The sequence below is a fragment of the Excalfactoria chinensis genome, chromosome 7 (assembly GCF_039878825.1).
Source record: "Excalfactoria chinensis isolate bCotChi1 chromosome 7, bCotChi1.hap2, whole genome shotgun sequence".
NCBI classification, from domain to species: domain Eukaryota; kingdom Metazoa; phylum Chordata; class Aves; order Galliformes; family Phasianidae; genus Excalfactoria; species Excalfactoria chinensis.
The window spans coordinates 34,049,997-34,068,783 of NC_092831.1; the positions used below are offsets into that span (position 1 = coordinate 34,049,997).

General features: G+C 49.0%; 1 protein-coding gene across 1 annotated transcript; it reads left to right on the forward strand.

Annotated features, from left to right (window-relative positions):
- Positions 1-366: 366 nt before the first annotated feature.
- On the forward strand, positions 367-17,847 carry LOC140255157 (aryl hydrocarbon receptor-like). Its single transcript, XM_072342487.1, has 9 exons — positions 367-407; positions 3,171-3,358; positions 12,059-12,180; positions 15,144-15,233; positions 16,513-16,591; positions 16,773-16,897; positions 17,054-17,256; positions 17,352-17,461; positions 17,747-17,847. Exons 1-9 carry the CDS (start codon positions 367-369, stop codon positions 17,845-17,847), a joined length of 1,059 nt encoding a protein of 352 aa, XP_072198588.1.
- The last annotated feature ends 940 nt before the right edge of the window (positions 17,848-18,787 follow it).

An 18,787-nucleotide genomic window follows, 5' to 3' on the forward strand; every position in this document is an offset into this window, starting at 1 on the left:
AAGACTGGTGATCTACCTCCTTTCATCTCTCTTTCTCTCTTTTCCTTTCTTCTCTTTCTCTTGAAGTTGTTAAGTATCACAAAACTTATTCGAATTTCCTATAACGTTCCTGTAATTGTGGGAGAGCCAATGCATACAGGATAACTGTTCTGTAGAAACCCCCTGTTAAAGTTCTCTCCAGCAGCTGGGAAGAGAGGGGGGTGGTTGCAGGAGGGACACGGCGGAAAATAAGCGGGGATGGCTTTGGGGGCTGCCCGAGTACCTGGGCCGGGCAGGAACGCGAGGGACGGCTCGGGTCCGGAGCCGCCCCGCTTCACTCCTGTTTAAACTCCTCCTCCGGACGCAGCCGGCCGTGCTCGGTGCGGGATGTACGCCGGGAGGAAGAGAAAGAAGCCGGTGCCCAGGAGGTGGGTGCGGAGGGGACCCTGCCCGCTGGGCTGAGGGGTGGGCGGGAGCTCGCTGCGGGGCGAGCCCGGGGAAGCAGGGAGGCAGGCAGGGCTGCTCTGCGTCCTGCTTAGCGTTAATTGCTGCTGGTGCTGGCTAGGGTCTGACCTGCTGGGTAAAGTAAAACCCCAGCCAGCCCGCGACGTTTCTGGAGGCAGCTGGGGATGCTCGGCTGTGCTTGGCTGCAGGTGTAGGCTGACGTGTGCAGCGGTCTCTATTGACTGAAGTTGCCTAGTCCTCAGAAACTCAGACGTGGGGCTCCGTCACGGTCCGATGCTGTTCCCCAACTTTAGAGCCCCATTCTGCTCAGCCTGGTGGTCAGCAGGCACACGGGAGGTTCAGGTACCCGCTTCTAGGGGCTGCGGAGAGGAGAGATGAGCTGAGCCTAAGCCTGTGATGGAGGAGGGAGCGTTTCTTCACAGTCCACGTGGATGTGAAGCTGAGCACCCTCAGTACCTGCCAGCCTGCAGAAGTGCCATGCTTCTGCTGGGTTCCTCATCCAAAGGCCAACCAGGGAGGCAGCACTACAGCCTTTGCTCTGCTCATAGCTGAGTGTTCCACGTGTCCTTGCTCCCACTGGCCAATGCAGGGGCCATAGCTTTTTTCTCAGTAGCTTCATCACAGACCCTGACACCATTTCTGCATCAGGAGACTGAAAGCAAGTCCTGTTTGTGGGATGCAGACCCCTCCAAGACACATTTTCCTCTCTGCTTGTGCAGGCATGGAGCTGTCAGGGCTCAGTGTGTTGTCCCCGAGACACCCCACGCAGTGCCTGGGTGGTGTGCATGGAGACAGCCCTAAGCACAGGGAATCTCAGCAGCTATGGCAGGACACGGGGACCTGTCCAGCCCAAGCCCTGCTGTTTCTGCCTACAGGGGATGGATGGTTTCCCCACAGTGCTCACCTGTGCAGATTCTCTGGTGGCTAATAACATGGTTGTGCTCATGTCTGTGCCTTTCCCATACTAAGTGAGTGAGACGGGGGCCCTCAGTTTTCCTGCTGGCTTGCACTTTGGAGCTTCATAACTGCTCTGTAAAGAGCAAAGAGCACCCAGAAGATGTTTCTCTCTGGCATCCACAAGGATGGTTTGGAGCTCCCATGCTGCTTGGCATGGTGTTGGCATATGTGAATGGTCCAGTGTAGTTCTGCAGCACTCCTGCCCTTTCCCTGCAGCGCTTTGGTGCTGGCCATAGCACCCTACATATGCAAGTGCCATCAGTACTCCTGGACTGTCTGGGAGACCCAGCTATGTCTCTGTGTATTTCCCTTCCATAAAGGGCAGCATCATTTTCCTTTCTATGGAGTGTGTCTGTGTAGTTTGTATGCAAATATCTTTTCTTAAAGCATATCTGAGGGAAGTCAGAATTACTTACTTCACCCCTTATTCTGTTGGGTGTTTGTTGTTTTTTCCTTGACACTCTAATTGAAAACTATTTCATTTCTTCTTCCCTGATGACTGCAGTTTCAGAAGGGCTTGTTAAGCCTGTGGCTAATGGAGTACATCAAAGCATCAGTGCCAGTGTTCTGCTTGGCTTGTGTGAATAAGTTTGGTGATGAGTTGCACCAAATCTCTCTAGCAGCAAGGTCTGTCCATCCTGATTCTCATCTTACGAAACAGCCTGATTGAGGTTTCCTAGAGAAATGCTACGATTTTCCATCCATGTTTAGAAGACCCATCAGTAGCTCTTCATAATGAAAATTCAGTGGGCACCTCGTTGCGTTTCATTTAGTACTCATTTCCCCTCTTGTCACACATGTGAGCAGTCCTGCCAGATGGGATTTGAGAGCAGTATTAGAGGGGAGAGCTTAAATTGCTTCTAAATACTGGCAGATCCTGTTATCTGAAGCTGCTTTGTGGATGTTGAGTTCGTGGTCACACAAATTACATCAAAACAATGTAGACTGCATGTTAGGAGATGCAATTTAACCAAATACAGAGTGGGTTGTGGGTCCCTCATGAAATCTAAAGTGTTTTTCTTCAAGCTAAAAAATTGGAAACCAAATGAGACAAGGTGACACCCCAGATTCATTTAAGTTATTAACTAACCTATAACTGCTGTGCTGGGATTTCAGTGGTGGTGAGTATGTAGTAACTGCAGCTGATGGGAACGGCTCTCCAAGCCAGCTTATGACAGACAAGAGCTGCTCTCATAGAACCTGCAGGCTCAGGGTTTGTCCCAGAACTTAAGTCTGGCATCAGATGTTTAGTTTGGAAGCGCACATATGAAAGGATCAGAGATCATAAGCTTTGTTTTTTAAAGGCTGTTTTCTAAGTGCTGTGGTGTCTCTTCATCCAAGCACTGCTATTGATCTTCATGTGTGCTTTCCCTTTGTAGCAACAGTTAACAAGTAAAAGAATGGATTCAGGCTCAGCACTCAGACTCTTCTTTGTGAGTTAGGAAAAGAAGTGTGGTTGTGGAACTTCCTTCTGCATACAGTGATGTATACAGGAGGACAACTTAGAGGAAACATGGCTGGGTAGTTGGGAGCAAGGCTGTAGTATCAGCTGACATGCTAAGGTTCTCCATGATCCATACCAGGGGCTGCATGAGGTGGCCAGCTGACATGGCCATATTGTCCCCAGCCTCATGGCTTTGCTGGGCTTTGCTTTTACTGCCTCATGGCCTTACCTTGATCTGCCAGTGTTTTACTGTTATGGCTGTCAGCTCTGGAGTTGGAAAGAGCCTGTTAACACATTTAATCAAACTCTGCTTTGCCTTTTCCAGCCCCAAACCGCCACCTCCTGAGGGGGTGAAGTCCAGCCCCTCCAAGAGGCATCGAGCTCGGCTCAATGAGGAACTAAACAAGCTGACTGGGTTGCTGCCCTTCCCTGAAGATGTATGCACCAGGTTTGATAAACTCTCCACCCTGCAACTGGCAGTAGGATACCTAAAGGTGAAGAATTACCTTATGGGTACGTGTCGTGTGTTGAGGTTGAGGGGGATGAAAAAGCTCCTGCGCTCAATCCTTGTTGCAGTGCTCACATCCCATCATGAAATGATGATTGCTTTGGAGTGGAGAGTTTGTATCCCCTGAAGACAGGATGAAGATTATGATATCAAACCCTTGTATGTTAATCATAGAATCATAGGATGGCTTGGGTTGGATGAGGCCCCAAGGATCATCAAGTTCCATCCCCCCCTGCCACAGGCAGTGCCACCAATTTCCAGGTCAGGTACTAGACCAGGCTGTCCAGGGGCCCATCCAACTTGGCCTTGGACACCTCCAGGGATGGTCAGGGCATCCACGGCCTCTCTGGGCAGCTGTTCCAGCACCCCACCACTCTCTCTGTAAAGAACTTCCCCCTGATATCCAACCTAAATCTTCCCTCCATGAGTTGAAAACCATTCCCTTGTCCTATCACTGTCTACCCTTGTAAAAAGTTGATTCCGCTCCTGTTCATAATCCTCTTTTAAATACTGCATCAATATTGCATCTTTAGTTGTGGATCAAAGATACTTTGGAAAACGGGGAGAAAAGTGCCACGTCTCCTAAAATGCGTAAACAGTGGTTGCTGGGAAATATGATCATGGGACGTCAATCCCTCAGATCTTTCAGAGGAGGCACTTTTTGTCCCCTCTGAAAGGAATCCCCTTCATTTTAATCTGCTGCACATCCATATCTAAACTTCTTCAGTGAGTGATAGATCTCTGAAAGGAAACATCCTTGGCAAAGTGAGGGCAACTTGGCACCTCCTTCTCCAGGAAGGACATTACAGGAGCCCAAACAGGACGCGGAGGGTGAAAGGGGATATAGTTGCTACTGATGAAAAGTCCTGTGCTGAGGGCTCCCAGTTTTTCCTGCAGACTTTGCTGTGAATGAACTCAGCCTTGGTGAGCAAGGCTGCCTTGTCTTTGCCATACACCACTTCCTTTCTTCTGGCATCATGGAGTGCCCAGTGTTTCCTTACTGCTTTCCCATAGATTAACTGTTTTTAGGAGGTTGAACTTATTAGGAGGCATCTTGCCTCACAGAGGGAGGATGTTGCACTGTCTGCATGTACACAGAGGAGTACTTGCTGTGTGTGTAGTATTGTATATGCTTTGGGTACTATTGGGATTCTCAGAAGCCACTCTGGACTGAGAGCAAGCTTTGCTAAATGTCTTCCTATGTCTGCTTTTTGGGGAACAAATCTGGGAAATAGGTTTCAGCCCCCCTGGGTGGTCAGGTCCTTGCTGACATGCAGCCTTAATGCCACAAGGGCAAGGTAAGTCTGAAATGCTATACTGTCCAAGGTGATGGTGGTGGCATAACATCAACCTACCTTGCTTGATTGATGTTTAAAAAAGGATGACTGTCCCCTGTATCGGTGTGCTGGGGCTCTGCAGCAGGTAAGAAGTAAAACAGCCATGCAGAGCCTGGCTGGCAGGCTTGTCTCCTCATGCCCATGAGCCACCTCCCTGCTGGTGGGACATGAATTTCAGACTGCAGCACAAATAAAGCCAGAAGGGCTACTGGGAATTGCTTTCATAACTTGTTTACAAAGGCAGGTAAATACTGCAGAGCAGTGCTCATCCTGCAGCTGGGGGAGACGAGCTTGGCATGGAGAGGGGACAGGGACAGGCACATGGTTCTTCACCAGTGCCTTGTGCTCTGTGGGACAGGTGATGGACCCCAGCTGTGGTGTGTCAGGGAAGGTGAAGGCAGAGCACACTGAGGACCACCAGCATTCTTCTACATTTCAAAGCTCTTCCTTAGTCATCTTTCTTCTAGGACAAATAAACTCACCTCTCCTGGCATTTGTCCTGTGCCAGGTTTGTAACCTGTCCCTTGGGGCTCTCCCTGGGCCCTTCCAGATAGGGATGGACATCACCATGAGGGACCCCATGCTGAGCACCACACTTCAGCTGGGTCTCTGCCTTTGAACAGAAGTACATCCCACTGTGTGCTCTCAGCATGCATTTTCCCAGAGCAAGAGCTGCTTTAGAAAAGCAATCACCTTTGTGTATATTCACATTCAACTTGAAACTCATCCGTGTAATGGAGAGCCCTTCTGCCACCGCAATTACTTCCATTTGGGCATGGTGCCCTTGATTTATTTCTCCTCTCTTGCTTTGCCCATGTCTGCCTTGAAACTAATTTTGTTTGACTTCAGATCATTCCACTGATTCATTGAGATCAACATCAGTTCTGGCCCTGTCTGCTGAAGCCCTGTGTAATCAAGGAGTCATGGCAGCCTGACTATAGTTTACCATATCAGGCATTGTGGGGGAAGACAGCAAAACCATTCCTATTGCTCTATCTGGTTCAGTTTTGCTGCTGGATTTGTTCCATGTCATGCTGGCTCTCCTCCTGCAGGAGCAGCAAGAGAGCATGGCATTGCCTGGTGAGCATTTCCATTCCTTGCTGGCCCCTTCAACACCCAGCCAGGCAGCTCTAATTCATGTCATATTGATGGAGCTCCTCTTTCCAAATGTTTTTAGTGAGTCCAGGCACTAGCCCCTTCTCCTAGGCAAAAAGTTCATGTCGTCTGTGTGGAGCCAAAGTACGTGGTTATATAACCGGTTGGGCAGGGAGAAGGATGCTGGCAGTGCTGGCTGTGTGCCCATGCAGGCTATGTCATAGGTTAGTAGTAAAAATCCCACTGCTAGAGGTGGTTCTTGCAAGAAATACAGTATGTATCAGAAAATCCACCTAAGCCTGAGACCCCTGCATAGACCTGAAGCCAAAGCAGCAGATATTCAGCGCTTTGGAGCAGGAGTTTGCATGTGAAAGCAGGAACGAACGGATAGGAGGAATGGGCTCATGCCCACTATCTAATCTCTGTCTGCTACTTTCTGCTTTGTCGTATTTTACATGCAGCCTCTTTGCAGAATCATAAGGTCGTGTGAGTTGGAAGGGACCTTTAAAGGTCATCTAGTCCAAGATAGATCAAGTTGCTCAGAGTTTGGTCCACCCAATCTTGAGGTCATTAAAGGTTAGCAACACTCCTACTCACTCATGACTGCAATAAATAGACATCCATGGAAAACATAGTCTTGCACTGCCTGAGATCCCAGGTCTTATGCATTTCAGAGCTTCTGGGTCTGGCTTTTTGGTGCTGGTGGTCTATTTCTTCACCTTCTTATTTTCAGTTCAAATGTTTAGGGAGAAAGTGGTGAGAGGCGGATGGAACAATCCCCTTGTTCTACCTGCATGCGTTCATTGGCCATATTTCTTCCTGTCACTCTGATACAGCTTTTCTTAGTTTGGAAACTTTCTCAGGAAGATCCTGCAGAGGTGACAGCCCTTCATCTGATTTCTTCTTGGTGTTGATGGAGGGTTCCATGCACCTTGCTCCCCAGATGGAGAGGAGCAGGCTGACCAACAGAGCATTCAAGACCTACTTGAATTGCAATAGAAGCCTTCCCGGAGGCTGGCTTCTGCTGAGCTGATCAGGCTTTGTGTGAGTTTTCAGAAACATGCCTTAGCCTTGACAGGTTTGCATGTCCAACACCAGGATACAAGTGGCTGATGTCTTTTAAGGTCACATCCCTGGCCTCTGTCCTACTGCAGCTCATGGGCTAAGCTTGTCTGAGTGAAGCTCTTCATCAGGGCAGCTTGTTCCATTCTTAAACCTGTGAGACCTGCTGCCTGGACATTTGAAGCAGGAAAACCAGTGCATTTACCAGCATGCTCAACATCACGTGGCAGTAATGACACTGCCCCGAATCACCATAAATCATCTGCCATGCAAAGTGCCGTAAACAAGCAGAGAGGGATGTTTCAGAAATGTTTCATAAGACCTCTTCTAAGCCTGACAGAGATGGTACTGACGTATATGGATGGACTGAAAGCTTGGCAAGGATGGTTAATGTTTTCTGACAAGCTCTGCAGCTTCTGTCTAGTAAATGATTGACCTGTGCCCTCTTGGGGAGTAGACTGCAGTTCATGGCAGAAGTGACCGTTTCCTGATGCTCCTACCAGGTTACATCTTGGTCCAAGCATGGCTGTCATTTTGAGGGAACAAGCCCAGATGCCCTCCTACGCATTGGATTTAAAGCTGGCTTTGTTGTATAGATTTTTGTGCCCACTGCAGGTGTTTAGATTGTGCTGTGCATGATAGGTGTATGCAAGGTCAGTGACCCAGAGGTGAATTTCACTCTGTGTCAGAGCTCTGCATAACCAGCCAGCATGCATAGTGTGGGCTGGGGTACCCCTTCCTGCTAGTGTTTGCCCATTCATATCAAAAAACACAAACCAGAAAAGGAATATATGACCAAATCTTCTGGGAAATGATTTTCCAAACCTCTGGCATGGCCATGGCTTTTCTATTCTTACCTGGTATGAAGCTTGAATGTCCCTCCTGAAGTATCCCTGCATTATTTCCCCATAACATTGCTTTGGGCTCATCCTTATCTTCCTTGGGATGTGATGAAGAGGTGGTCAGTGTGCACAGCAAGGGGACAGCCAAGGTGAGCACATCAGCAGGAGACAGGTAGATGCTTCTGAGTTCTCTACTTGACTGGAGAAGGATCACTGTTATCGTGATTTCTGCTTAGGATCCCAGGCAGTTAAAACAAGCATCACGATTGCAGCTGGAAGCTCACAAGGATTTCACTTTTGAAAGCTGAAAGAAGCTGTGGGTTTTTGTTGTTGTTATTGTTTTGTTTTTTACTTGAACTTAGTTCTGGTCCATGGAGCATTTAGAAATCAGAAGATGCTGTTGCAGGGTAATAACTCTCTGGACTGACTTTTGAATCTGCTTTGCTTTTTTTACCCCTGTAGGTGCATAAGAGCTATGGCAAGCTCTGCCTGCAGCCTTCCCCAGGCTGACCTAGCCCAGCTCCCAGCTTGGTTTGAATGGGCTTGGATTGATTTCCCCATTCTCCAAGGAATAGTGTGGTGCAGCACCATCTCAGTCTCAGCATATGAGAAATGTATGTGTTGAGCTCTGGTGGTACCCAGGTAATGTATGCCAGGTGCCAGCATGACAGTAAACAGCTTACTCCCTGCATTTGGGGCAAATAGAAACCTGTAACAGTGGAACAGTCCCGTGTTCACTATTTTCCTGGATTCCGTGAGACTCCCATTGTTAGAGCCTGCTGCGAATAGCAGGAAAGCTTGAGTCTTTCCCTAGGTTTGAATCCAGCCTTTGAGTGCTGGTGGGTAGCAAGGACAACTCTGGTGCAATTGAAACCTGCCTGCTAGGATTTATTTCAATGAATAAGCTAGATTGTGCTTTACTATCATAGTCTGTGACATGGTTTTAAGCACAGAGGAGTTTTAGTAAGAGCAACTGGAGCTCTCCCTCCAGGAGACAACCTGATGACAGCTCACATTTCAGTTAGGAGGATGGCTCTGTTCTGAACAGCTCTGTGATGCCAATGCTGCTCTACATCTGGGAACTTCTCTCTGGTGCTCTGAGAACAAAGTGAACCACTGTCCAGTTTTTCATTTACTTCTCCCTAGAGTTGGCCCGTTCAGGTTTCTTCTCTTAAACCATCAGAAGAGAAATCACTTAAAGTCACTTTTTACTACCTCTATAAAAGCTAGATGAACCTCACTGTGTTTCTGTCCACAAACAGCAATTTGAAGTGGTTGCTACTTGGATCCAACAGTCTCCTGGATAAATATGGAGGGACTTTGCTGAACCTCATCTTCGTGAGAGTATGCCAAAGGAGGAAAGTTTGACTCTGTGTTTGCAGTGCTGCTGGATGCTCTGGACTCCTCCTGATGTGATGGGACCTCCACTTGCTGCAAACAGTGAGACCTCAAAGCTTGGATGGATTTGTCTAGTGCTGAGTGGCTTGGAAAGCCTCCAGCTAGCTGGAAATCCATGCTGGGATTCATTTTCTAGAGTTCATGTAACAAAAGGAGCAGATGTTGAGGATTGTGGAGAAACATCTTGGAGTAATTGCTGATGTGGCAAAGCTCTGGCTGTGCTAAAGACAAGAGCAGGAAAAAAAACACAAACCCACACACAAAAAAAAAAAAACACAACAAAAAACCCCCAGAGCTTAAAATGTTCTGCCAGGTGGAGAGGACATGCTTAGGGTGTGTGCTGCTATACCTCTGTCCCAGGTTAAGGTCATCCATGTGGCAGCATCTGAAGTAGAGAGTCCTCTCCAAGTACAAGACCACGCTCTGGAGTTCATAAAACCAATGGCAAATAGTAGGGTACCTCCCTGCAACCCATTGGCGCACACACAGCCCAGTGTCAGCCTGGGGCAGTTTAGCTGCCCTTTGCAGACAAAAATGCATCCTCTGGAACTGGCTGCCTGGGGGAGTTGTGGATTCTGTGGAGATATTCAAGACCCATCTGGATCACTACCTGTGCAGCCTGCTGTAGGGGGCCTGCTTTGCAGGGGGATTGGACTCGAAGATCTCTGGAGGTCCCTTTCAGCCCCTACAATTCTGTGATACTGTAATCCCTTGAGGATGAGATGGGCGATTTGGTTCTGTCACCACAGGGAGCTGATGCCCCACTGGAACACGATTAATCCGACAGAGAGTTGCAGGGTGAGTTCTCCTATGTCCACGTTTCCCACCAGCAGTATGAGACGCTCACTGTCCTTGCACTGTGCAGCTAGGAGGGATAGATGCAACACCCCTGTTTGTGCAGGGGACTTACTCTGCTAGAGCAGGGGGTTGGCCTAGGAGATCTCTGGAGGTTTCTTCCAACCTCTGCTGTCATCTGCCTCTGCATTGCTCTGCTGTGGGGCACCGCTGCAGCCAGCATTGTCAGCTTTTCTATTCACCTCCATATTGCTCGTTATTCCCATAGCCCAGATCTGCAGTCATCTAGACTTGAAGTAACTGATTCAATGAAAGAAGTCAAGTTTGTGGGCAGAGTTCTGCAGGATCATACAGGAGCATTTGCAGCAGCATGTTGGAGAGGTTGGCATGGGCTCCCTTGGGCATTTGTGTGCTCCTTGGAGAGTACTGGGTGACTTCTTGCAGCAGTTTTTGATCTGTGGGTCTGGCATTTACCTCCAGAAGAATGTTTTGCTTGGATGATCTGCACCTGCTCTCCTTGGCACTGTGCACTGGTTGAACAACAGAGGAGAAAGTTGGTGCTAATTTGATGGGTTAGGAATTGGGTCCAAGAGGAAAACAGTTGCAGGCAGCGTGGTATTATTGGAAGAGCTGGGAGCTCCTGATTTCATGGTACCAAACATCTTCTGTGCTCCCACACTGGACTTGGGTGGGTATGCAAGGGAATGAAGTACAGTGAAGAGCTGAAAGCGCTTCTTTTAAATGGTTTTCAGGCAGGCTTGCGGTCTCTTTTATTGGGATGAATTTTGTGGTCTCAACTGCTTCTTGTGGGAGTCTCAGTGTTATGCTATAATGTGTGTCTTAAACTGGGGGTGACTTACCCAACGCACAGCTCTGCCTGTCAGCTCTGTCACCCAGCCATGCCTCGCAGCATGCAGGAGGCTTGAAGCCATCAGCTAGTGTCATCAGTGAGCAGAGCCAGCCAGCACATGCAATGGGAACACTGCCTTTTGTGGGGCAGTAATTCTGCTAGCTGTCTCTAATGAGGGTGGGTTATGTGCTGGTGAAATCCCCAGGAGGTAACATGTCTTGGGCAGATGTTTCACAAGTGCTCCCTCTCTCTCATGGGGTTACCCTTGGTGCCAATGGAGTGGCTTTCCTGCTCTTCGATTAAAATGACTTGTTTCCCTTCCAAATTAAAATGATTGGAAATAGCCTCTGCACCCCTTGATTGTTGGATAGGCCTGGAGTCCTCTGTGTGGCTGTTTTCAGGCATGTTATCACATTTAGCCCCTGTGGTTCTTTTCCTCCAGGCTGGAAACAACTTTTCTAGCTGTGAGTGCATGCTGTTGTCTGAAACCCAGAGCATGCACCCAGGAACAGTGTTGGGATGGCTGTACAGGGTTGTATCCTGTAACTGTGTGGCAAGCCCCAGATCAGTTGAGCTGTTAGAACACCTGCCTTCATACTTTTGCCTTGGTTGAAAGCAGAGTTTGGGCTTGTGCTGCCAAGTTTTTTTTCAAGGATAAGAGCCCAGTGGAGGAAGGAGCACACTGCGGATGTCCGCAGGCCTTGTTTCCAGAACAGCCAGTCCTCTGTGTGTCCTGTGAGACAAGAGGCTGGAGGGCAGGACATGGGTCTTCCCATCGGCTGCACCCAAGGGTGTTGCCTTGAAGGCTTTGATCAAGGAAGCATGAAGCAGTGTGTGAATCAGTGTGGGAAACTCAGAGCCACGGGTTCCATCAGTCCTGAAGGCAGGAGGGCCTTTCCTGGCTGCAGCTCTCACAGCACTGGCGCAGCTTGAAGCTAACAGTGGGATAGCACTTGGCCCACAGTGATGAACTCCAGGTTTACCAGGCCCTAACCTAAAGATTTCTTGCTGTGGTGATGGCATTTCCCAACCTGACACACTCTGCTCCCCTCCACTTGTTGTTCCTAATTGTGACCTTGGCAGAAGAGGGATTTCCATGAAACGGGACTGAGCAGGGAAGACACTGTCTTAGAGAAAATGATGGGCAAGCAGGGATGCCTTTGTAAAGGGGCTCTGCTCCAGCTCCCACCCACTCTGAACTTCTTACTCTTTTCTCTGAGCTACCTGCACACGCATGGTGCACTCATTCACAGGCAACACTGGGATGGAGGGGAGGAGGAAGAGCGGGAGGCTCCTGGTTTGCCCCTCCACACTGATTTCTTGCAGCTGTAGGTACGGATGTTGGCAACTGCATGCTGGATCAGCCCAGAGCCCCGGGAGGGAACCAACAGACACATCTGCAGGTCAACCATTTCCAGCCATTTCCAGAGGGGGATCTGCTGCTCCAGGTACTGTGCCCTAGTTTGGTCATTTGGGGTTGTCCATTAGCTCCTGCCAGACACAGTGGCTGGTCTCTTCCCATCAGACTGCACCAGCAGCTATAGAATGTGTGGTTCCAGCTGTAGAGCAAGAGGACAGCAGCTATAGAATGTGTGGTTCCAGCTGTAGAGCAAGAGGAGACCCTTTTTTTGCCAGGAGGTGCTTCACTGTGATCTTTGCATCCTGAGCAGGCACAGAGCATCTCAGGATGGGCACCAGTAGCACTGCCTGGCTCATTTTCTCTCATCCTGTGCTACAGTTTGCTATTGCTTAGCTTACGGTGTGACAGGTACCCATGTGCAAGCTTGTCCATTCTGCCCAGAAGGGTTTAGGAGCATCATACAACAGTCTAGGGAATGATCCTAGTGAATTTCCAGGGTGGTGGGTTCCTTATATTCCAGTGGATTCCAAGAGGAGAATAGAGATAGATGTGTGATAACATGTCCACTAGGAACTGGTTTCTCTGCATGAGCTCCCTATTGTGAGTTCACTGCAGTCTGGGATGGAAGAAGCTGAGACTCAGTCTGAAAGCTGAGAGGAAGAAGGAAGATGGATCTGGGAAGCTATTGTGGACAAATCAATGGACAATGTAGCTTTGCCTTATGAAAAGGCCAGTGTATGTCTAGTGAAACAGTCCTTGCTAAGTGTCAGAGAACAAAGAGATAGTGACTCACCTGGCCAGAATGCTGCTAGCTCAGTCTGCAGTTTGTGAATGCGAGCCAGAAGGAAATGGCTCAGAAAGGTTCCTTGGGAAGGCTGGTTGCTGAATAAACACTTAGGCATCTCAACTGAAAATATGATGCTCCTTGTGGATGCAGGGCAAGTCTGCAGAAGGCATTTGATCTTTGTGGCTTTATTCCTGATACCATGACATCCTGTGCCGGTGCTTTTTGCATCTTGAGTTCTCTTCTCCCATCTTCAGTGATTGGACTAGATGATCTTAGTGGTTTTTTCCAATGTTAATGATTCTTCCACGCTTCCAGATATTTTGCTCTTCTTGAAGTCCTACCTTGGTGCCTTCAGCTCTGCTCCAGTATGGTCTTGAATGAATGCCTGCTGTATTGGACAGGTGGGCGAACGAAAGCACTTTGGAGCACAGCCCCAGCAGGAGCCCCCATGGGGGATCTCTTGAGATGGTGACACTTAGGAACCTTTGTGTGACTTTGGCAATGCAATGTGGGCTGTGTGATTTCTCCCCTGGGGGCTTTCTTCTCAAGAACTGACTCAGATGTCTGCAAGCATGATAGTCACAGATGAATTGGAGTAATAACGCAATAGCCAGAAGGGAGCCAGCAATTGCCCAAGTCTCTCTATGAGGCTTCTCCCAAGTGCTCTCCAGGGGTTTGAGCCAGGCCATGTGATGGCTGGCAATTTGTTGAGCTATCAGAGCATTGGCAGCTGCGGATGACAGAAGGCATCTGGATAACATGTGAGGTGTTAATAAGATCAAAATCCTACAGCTGAGCTGCCCATTTTTTTTTCCTTAAAAAGTATTTTATTCACACATTATAATTTGCCAAAAGCTTTGGCTCAGAGCTCCTTGGTAGAGGCTGCAGCACATGAGGTCTCACTATTACTGGATGTGTACAATACCAAGCAAAATCCTTAAACCAACAGGATTTAAAGCAATCCAAGATGATTAATATAGTTGTTATTTTTCTGTCCTTCCATTGATGAGCTGGTTCTCTTTGCTCTGGAGCATCCCATCCATCACAGTACACCCAGGATGAGCTTCAGGGTAGACTATGAGTTGTCCATCCCTGCTAGCTTCTGGTGTTAGCAGCTGGTCAACCTGTGGTCTGCTTTGTTTGTTGTCCTACCAAGAAATCATGCTTCCACCACTGTAACTTACCCTGAATTGCAAATTGGGGCAGAGGGAGTAACCCAGGCACACAGGGAGCCTGCCAGCTCTCTGATGGTTGCACTCATGTCAGGATTGCAAGGCTGGGGGAAAGCAATTCTAAGCCCTCAACATTCTTCATAGAGGTTTATAAATTGTATTTGGTTCTGTGATTTGGTTTTTCTCACCTCCAATGATGTGACATAAATGACCACAAAGGCTGTTTTTAAGCAAGTAGCTACTGATTGGATATGTATGGATATATGCCATGCATATGCAATTGTAGAATGGAAGGCAAGAAGTGAAGTTGGCAGATGGTGTGAGCACAAAGATGATTTATGGAGTTGACTTTTGTTTTCATTTCTTGCATGTGAAACCTCTTCTGTCACCTATAACAAAAGCAAGAACAGAGGAATGTTTGCAGATCAGTGCCTCTTAGTGGCACTTCAATGCCAGGATGTGTTTGGAGGCCTTTGAAAGTATGGAGACTTGTGACATTAGTCAGAAACAAGATTAAAATCAAATGGGAAAGGACTGTGGTCCTGTGTAAGCAGAGGCTGATTAGAATGGGATGGCCTTAGCTCCTTGAAGATGTGTCAGTTTGCATGTCTAGGACGTTGGGAGTGCCATGTCAGGCACTGCAAATACAGTGTAAGGGCCTCATCTGGGCTTTGACTTTCCAGATGTATTCACCTCTGTATTTCTGAGGTGGATGCTTTATGATCTTTGGATGACAGTGGCTGAATTTGGTCTTTACTTTGCTTACTTCTTAGCTGGTGCCTCCTGATACAGTAGTTGCCCTGTCTGTATGTGAACACAGATGATGTTTTACAAAACACAGTGGTTTACCAAAATGACCAGGCTGCTTCTGTTCACTGCTCATGCTGACTGTGAGAGTGAGACCTCCCCACCAACTAACTGGGGTTAAAAGCCTTGCATGACCACAAGGTGCTTTCCTTTTCAGTGGGTTTCCTATTGATGAAAGTCTCTTCCCATCCCTGAGTACTTAGGAAACACTTTGAGACAGTCAAGCCAACCAGCAGCTAAACTGAAGCTAAGGAGAGTAACTCTGGGCTCAATTTATACTTTCAGGTACTCAATGGGTTTGTCATCATTGTGTCTGAAGATGGCTACATCTTCTACATCTCCCCTACTGTGCAGAACTATCTGGGCTTTCATCAGGTGGGTGCTATTTTTTCCTGTGTGCACACATGGATGCAGCACAGGCCTGGGAAGGAGGTGCTGGCAGCCAGTGCTAGTGCTTTTCCTCTCCCAGCCCAGTTTGGTCACTTCTGATGGATGTTTTCAAATGAGTCATGCTCTTCAGGGGTTGTGAAAGCCAGCAAACATACTTGTGAGCTTAGTAGTCAGAGATGCAGGCCGAGCGATGGTAGGCATTACATCCTTTCCTCTTTGTGAGAGGGGTGTGAGCTTTTCATCCTGGGGTGTCATGCTGATAGGCACATCTGCCTTCACTGAGAGGGTGGGAGGGGTCATCACAGTGGTGAGCATCATCAGTGCCTGATAATTTATGTGAGGTGCCATAGAAAAAGGAGGTCTCTTTCCCCATCCACCCCATGATCTCTGATTCCTCTAAAGCTCAAAGGATGGCTTGAGCTGCCTGAGTGCTCAGCAGGGCCATGACTGTGCAGGACCAGGCTGAGAAAGTTGCTCCAAGACATGGCTGTAGAAGAAGGGGTATGTGCTGGGATGTGGGAGGTGTATGGACTTGCTGGTGTTTCCTAGGAAGATGGTTTGCACCAGGATACTGGTTCCTACAGGCTTAGTCAAATGGCAGTTTCTGTTCAGGCCAGATCTGATGTGACAAAAAGAACTGAGGCAGCAATACCTAACTACTTCCAGGTTGCACTAAACAGGCATGTGCTAACAGTAGATACCTTCCAAGGGGATTTCCCCTGGTAGCAGTGTGTTTTAGGTCACTCATTTCTGTACAGTTTCTCCCAGTATGTACCCGATAGTTGTACTTGTACCCAGGACAACTAATGGTGCAGCTGCCCGGGCTCACTTAACCCACCTGGCACACCTATGGTACCTGTGGCATGCTCTGGCACATGTTCTCTCACACAATAGGAACTTGTAGGTTTTGCAGTGCTCTGTTCACAAAAGTAGATTTCAGACCCCACCACTCTTCCATTGTTCTCAAAACTTAAACCTCTCTCTGCTGCCTCATCAGTTGGAAAATGTACCATTGCTTTAGGATAGAATGGAAAGGCTGTGGGTTGGGGTCAGTGGTATGTTCTAAGGCAGAACCTGTTTGATCCCTGGCTTTCCTAGTGGAGGTTTATCTGGTACATCCCCATGCTGTGCTCAAAACCCTTTCTTCCCATTTCTTTATCCTTGATAACTGTACCACCTGCAAAGAAATGCCCCTGCCTTCAGCTACAGGGCAGGGGTCAGTATCTGTTAGGTGCCATGTGATCTCCACATCGTGTCATTCCAGTCGGATCTCATCTACCAGAGCATCTACGGGCTGATCCATGAGGATGACAGAGCTGCTTTCAGCTGCCAGCTGTGCAACGGTGAGTGCTGGGCTGGGAAGTGTGATCTCAGCCTTGTCACCCCTGGAGTGATCTAAACCTCAGGACCTGCCGTCCATCCATGGGAACCACTCGTGACCAGCAGGCATGTGGCTTCCTCCAGTTCTGCAGCGTCCTAGCAGGTCTGGAAGGCATGGCTTCATTTTCCACTTGCTTTTTCCAGCTGTTCCTGATGGATGTAGTGCTATGGGAAGCTCCAATCACCAATGCCCTGAGCACTCTGGCTGCATGGAGAGGAACTTCACCTGCCACCTGCGCTGCTTGCTGGATAACTCCTCAGGATTTCTGGTAATGCCAGGACAGCTGTCAGCACTGGCATCACCCCTGGACACATTGCTGTGTGCCTGTGATCACTCATATCCCATAGAGATGTGAGCTGGGTGAGTCCAGTTTCCAGCTCCTATTTCCTCACTTTGCTTGCCTTGTTTTCTCATCCCCTGCAAGGCCTTGAATTTCCAAGGGCACTTGAAACATCTTTTTGGGCAACAGAAGAGGGCATCAGACACATCCCTGGGGCCTCTTCCACTTGCTCTCTTTGCCATCGTGACTCCCCTTCAGCCTTTCCCTATCCTGAAGCTTCAGAGCAAGCTGCTGTCCTTCCAGTCAAAGCACAAGCTGGACTTCACTCCCATTGCCTGTGATTCCTGGTATGGAATCTCCCACCTTCATCATGGCAAAACCCGTGGCCACAAGTGCAGAACAGAAAGCCACAGGGTGCCCATGCTTTGTGCTCTGCCCTCAGGGGGTTGGTCATCTTGGGCTACACAGAGGAGGAGCTGTTCTGTAGAGGTTCTGGGTACCAGTTTGTGCATGCAGCTGACGTGATATACTGTGCAGAGAGCCATGTGAGAGGTGAGTGCTGAGGGGAGCAACCTTGGGAGGGACACTGGGGCTGTGGCAGTGCAGCCCTGGCCATGCTCCCTTGTGTTTCTGAGGTCTGCGGGAGCTTTGATAAAGGTGTCCTGCTTGATACCTGCACAGGAAGCTGGTAAAGTGCCATCCTGTGCAGGGACACCCTGACATGCAGCATTGTTTGCTGGCTGCAGCTTTTGCTTCTGTAACCTGGGCACAACTTGCCTACACCCCTGCAGTGCCCAGCTGAGCCTCTGTGCCACTTCTCTTTTCTCCCTGTCCCAGTGATGAAGACAGAGAAGAGTGGGACGATAGTCTTCCGGCTGCTGACCAAGAAGGGCACCTGGCTGTGGTTGCATGGCCCCGACCTCAGGGACTTGTGCTAGGGATCAATGTAGGCTCTGGCATGCATCAGACAGACAACATCATGCTGCATCACTATGAGTACAGAATGAGCCAGGCTGTCTTCAGGCACGGGAACTCCTTTCTTGGGGATGCCATTAAAATGCCTACAAGTGCTTTATCTTGCACAAACCACCCTGGAGCACTTGTAGGATTGAGTTCAAACTGCTCAGCGTCTCCCTCTGCAGAGGTGGGAGCACAGGCATCCTCCTGTGAGCCAGGTACTGTCTTTCCACTGTCTTCCTTGGCAGGCAGGCAGTCCCTCTGTGCATGCTGTGTCCAGCTGGAGGTGTGGGGTGAAGGACGTGAGGGCCAGTGAGTGGCACCTTTGGAGAGACAGTGGGGTGAGGTAGCTGCAGCTGTGTGTGCACAGTGACTGAGCCCTGGGCAGGAAAGAGATGCTTCAAACCACAAGGATGGCTCCTTCTCCTGGTTTTGTCCCCACCTTTATCCATGCCATCAGGTGGAGGACGGTGTGGTTATGCCAAAGCAATGGGAAAGGCATCAGTGCCTGCTGTCTGCCTCTGTGCTTAGGACCAATTCTGTTTCTGAGACAGAGCTCCATCAGCCCTGCATCTACCCACCAGGTCCAGGGAGGGATGTTGCAGGATGCCCAGTGACCTGGGTGTCATCAGCACTGAGTAGGATGGGGCTGAGCTGTGGGGTGCAGGCAGCAGAGCTATTCTGGAGCCTTCTACAGCAGCCTGGAGGAGCATCTGATGAGAGCCTTACCCATTGACCAGCCCCAAACCTTGCAGTGCTCTGCCATTGTGGGCTGCAGCAGACCCCTGCTGCTCTGTTGCTTGCATCTCAACGCTGTGCGTTATGTATGTGCAGCCGGGGGTTGTTTTCATGGCAGTGTCTCATTTTCCACTTTGTGATTTCTTTGTCATTCACCAGTGCCAGGGCGGAAGAAAAGATGGA

Coding starts and splice junctions, on each gene's coding strand:
- LOC140255157 (XM_072342487.1), top strand. CDS start 367: ATGTACGCCGGGAGGAAGAGAAAGAAGCCGGTGCCCAGGAG. Junction 17,257..17,351: donor CCCATTGCCTGTGATTCCTG/GTATGGAATCTC, acceptor CTCTGCCCTCAG/GGGGTTGGTCATCTTGGGCT. Junction 17,462..17,746: donor TGCAGAGAGCCATGTGAGAG/GTGAGTGCTGAG, acceptor TCCCTGTCCCAG/TGATGAAGACAGAGAAGAGT.